This window comes from Halyomorpha halys, unplaced genomic scaffold (genome assembly GCF_000696795.3).
Source record: "Halyomorpha halys isolate HHAL.00 unplaced genomic scaffold, Hhal_1.1 Scaffold1009.1, whole genome shotgun sequence".
Lineage (NCBI taxonomy): Eukaryota > Metazoa > Arthropoda > Insecta > Hemiptera > Pentatomidae > Halyomorpha > Halyomorpha halys.
In genome coordinates, this window is record NW_027116335.1 from 185,076 (window position 1) to 186,715 (window position 1,640).

General features: G+C 28.3%; 1 protein-coding gene across 1 annotated transcript in view; it reads right to left on the reverse strand.

Annotated features, from left to right (window-relative positions):
• The window catches only part of LOC112211468 (endoplasmic reticulum metallopeptidase 1-like), an 86,686-nt gene extending 85,480 nt beyond the window's left edge, over positions 1–1,206 (reverse strand). The window contains exon 1 of the mRNA XM_067053134.1: positions 1,110–1,206. Within this exon, the coding sequence (XP_066909235.1) occupies positions 1,110–1,112 (3 nt within the window). The 5' untranslated portion in view covers positions 1,113–1,206. The remainder of the gene's footprint in view (positions 1–1,109) is intronic.
• Positions 1,207–1,640: the final 434 nt, after the last annotated feature.

A 1,640-nucleotide genomic window follows, 5' to 3' on the forward strand; every position in this document is an offset into this window, starting at 1 on the left:
TATATCTTAAAATGCATTGCTGACAGAAAACAGTAAAGAAATTCAATCAAACCATAGTCAAACTCATAAATGATAAACATTTAAGAAGGGAATTGGAACAATTGTATTGGCTCAACATTGGATTTGTTATTTGTCATATATCCCATAAGGTGATACCAGTGAATTTAAATGTTTTACATAAAGGATCGATTAAACAATATTCTTGAAACTGTCAAATATAGAGAAATTGAAAAAAAATCCATAAGTAACAATAATAAAAAATAAGTTAATACAACTGGCATCAGAATAAGAATAATTAGGATCCAGTAGAAATAACTTTAAAAAAATAAGTATCCAAAATAAAAAAGGAAGGAATCCAATAAAAAGTAAAAAATCCAGCAACAAAATATTAATGCAAATGTAACCACTAAATATATTACCATTAAAGCAATCCATGGCAACAGGTGCTCAACATTGAGTTTATAATAAATTCATTACCAAGTAATAATCTATGGAATTGGATATCTGAATAAGTAGAGAAAATGTCCAAAAAAAAATAAAAGATAGTTTATATTATCTAAATTTAACCATTTTAAATTGAAAAAACAAAAACTACCTCATAGGTGAACTATTGTGTGTGAAATATGATAAATTTTATAGTTTCATAGATTTAATTAATTCATTTTTCTCAAGAAGTTTATAAAGAGCTTATTTCTTTACATTGTATTGAATAATGAAAAAAATAACAGCTGACAACTATCTTGAACTTATCTTATATTACAAATAGAAAATACTTAATTTCCAAAACCATTATTTGTAAAAATTTTAAATATACATAGGCTTTTTTAAATTATTTGCTTTCAAGAAAGGAATACAATAAACACACTTCCAACTAACATAAATTGTTTCTGAGATGGTCTGAGTCTAGAAAACAGTTCAGAAATAGTTTCAATTTTATTTTATTTTTTAATCATAACCACAACCCAGGCCATCATCTAATTCACATACTATCAGTCATCTATATATAATAACTAGTTTTAATCTGCTTTAAATTGCCAGAAATTACGTTAAAATAACTATTAATAGACCTTAGTGCTATATAGAAGCATTTAATATCATAAAATTTTTACCATGGTCAGCTATAAGAAACCAACAACACGATACAATAAAATGACAACTAAATTCAGATTTCAAACATTATCAAAACAGAGCTATACAAGAATCGATAACAGCGAAAAGAAGAAGTTTGAAATGCAATAGCAAAGAGCAATAGACTGCTAACACACGGTTAACACTGGTATATTGGTTGACCAAGATACGTCAACAGATATATGTTTAAAATGTTTTTAAAAATTTAATCATTTACCTTATTCCCTTTAATATAATTATAATGTAGCAGTCACATCAATAAATATAATTTAGCAACTTGGCAGACAAATTCATCCGATCCCCTCAGAAACTTGTCCATGAGCCTTTGGAATGTTACCGGAGCATTTTTCAGGCCGAAAGGCATCCTCGTAGATTCGTAGTGGCCTCTCTCGAAAGTAAACACCGTCTTATGATGGTCTTTCGGGTGCATCTTAATCTGGTGGTACCCCACCTTCAGATCTAGTGTGCTAAAAATTTGAGTCCTACTCAATCTATCCAAAATATACTCGAAC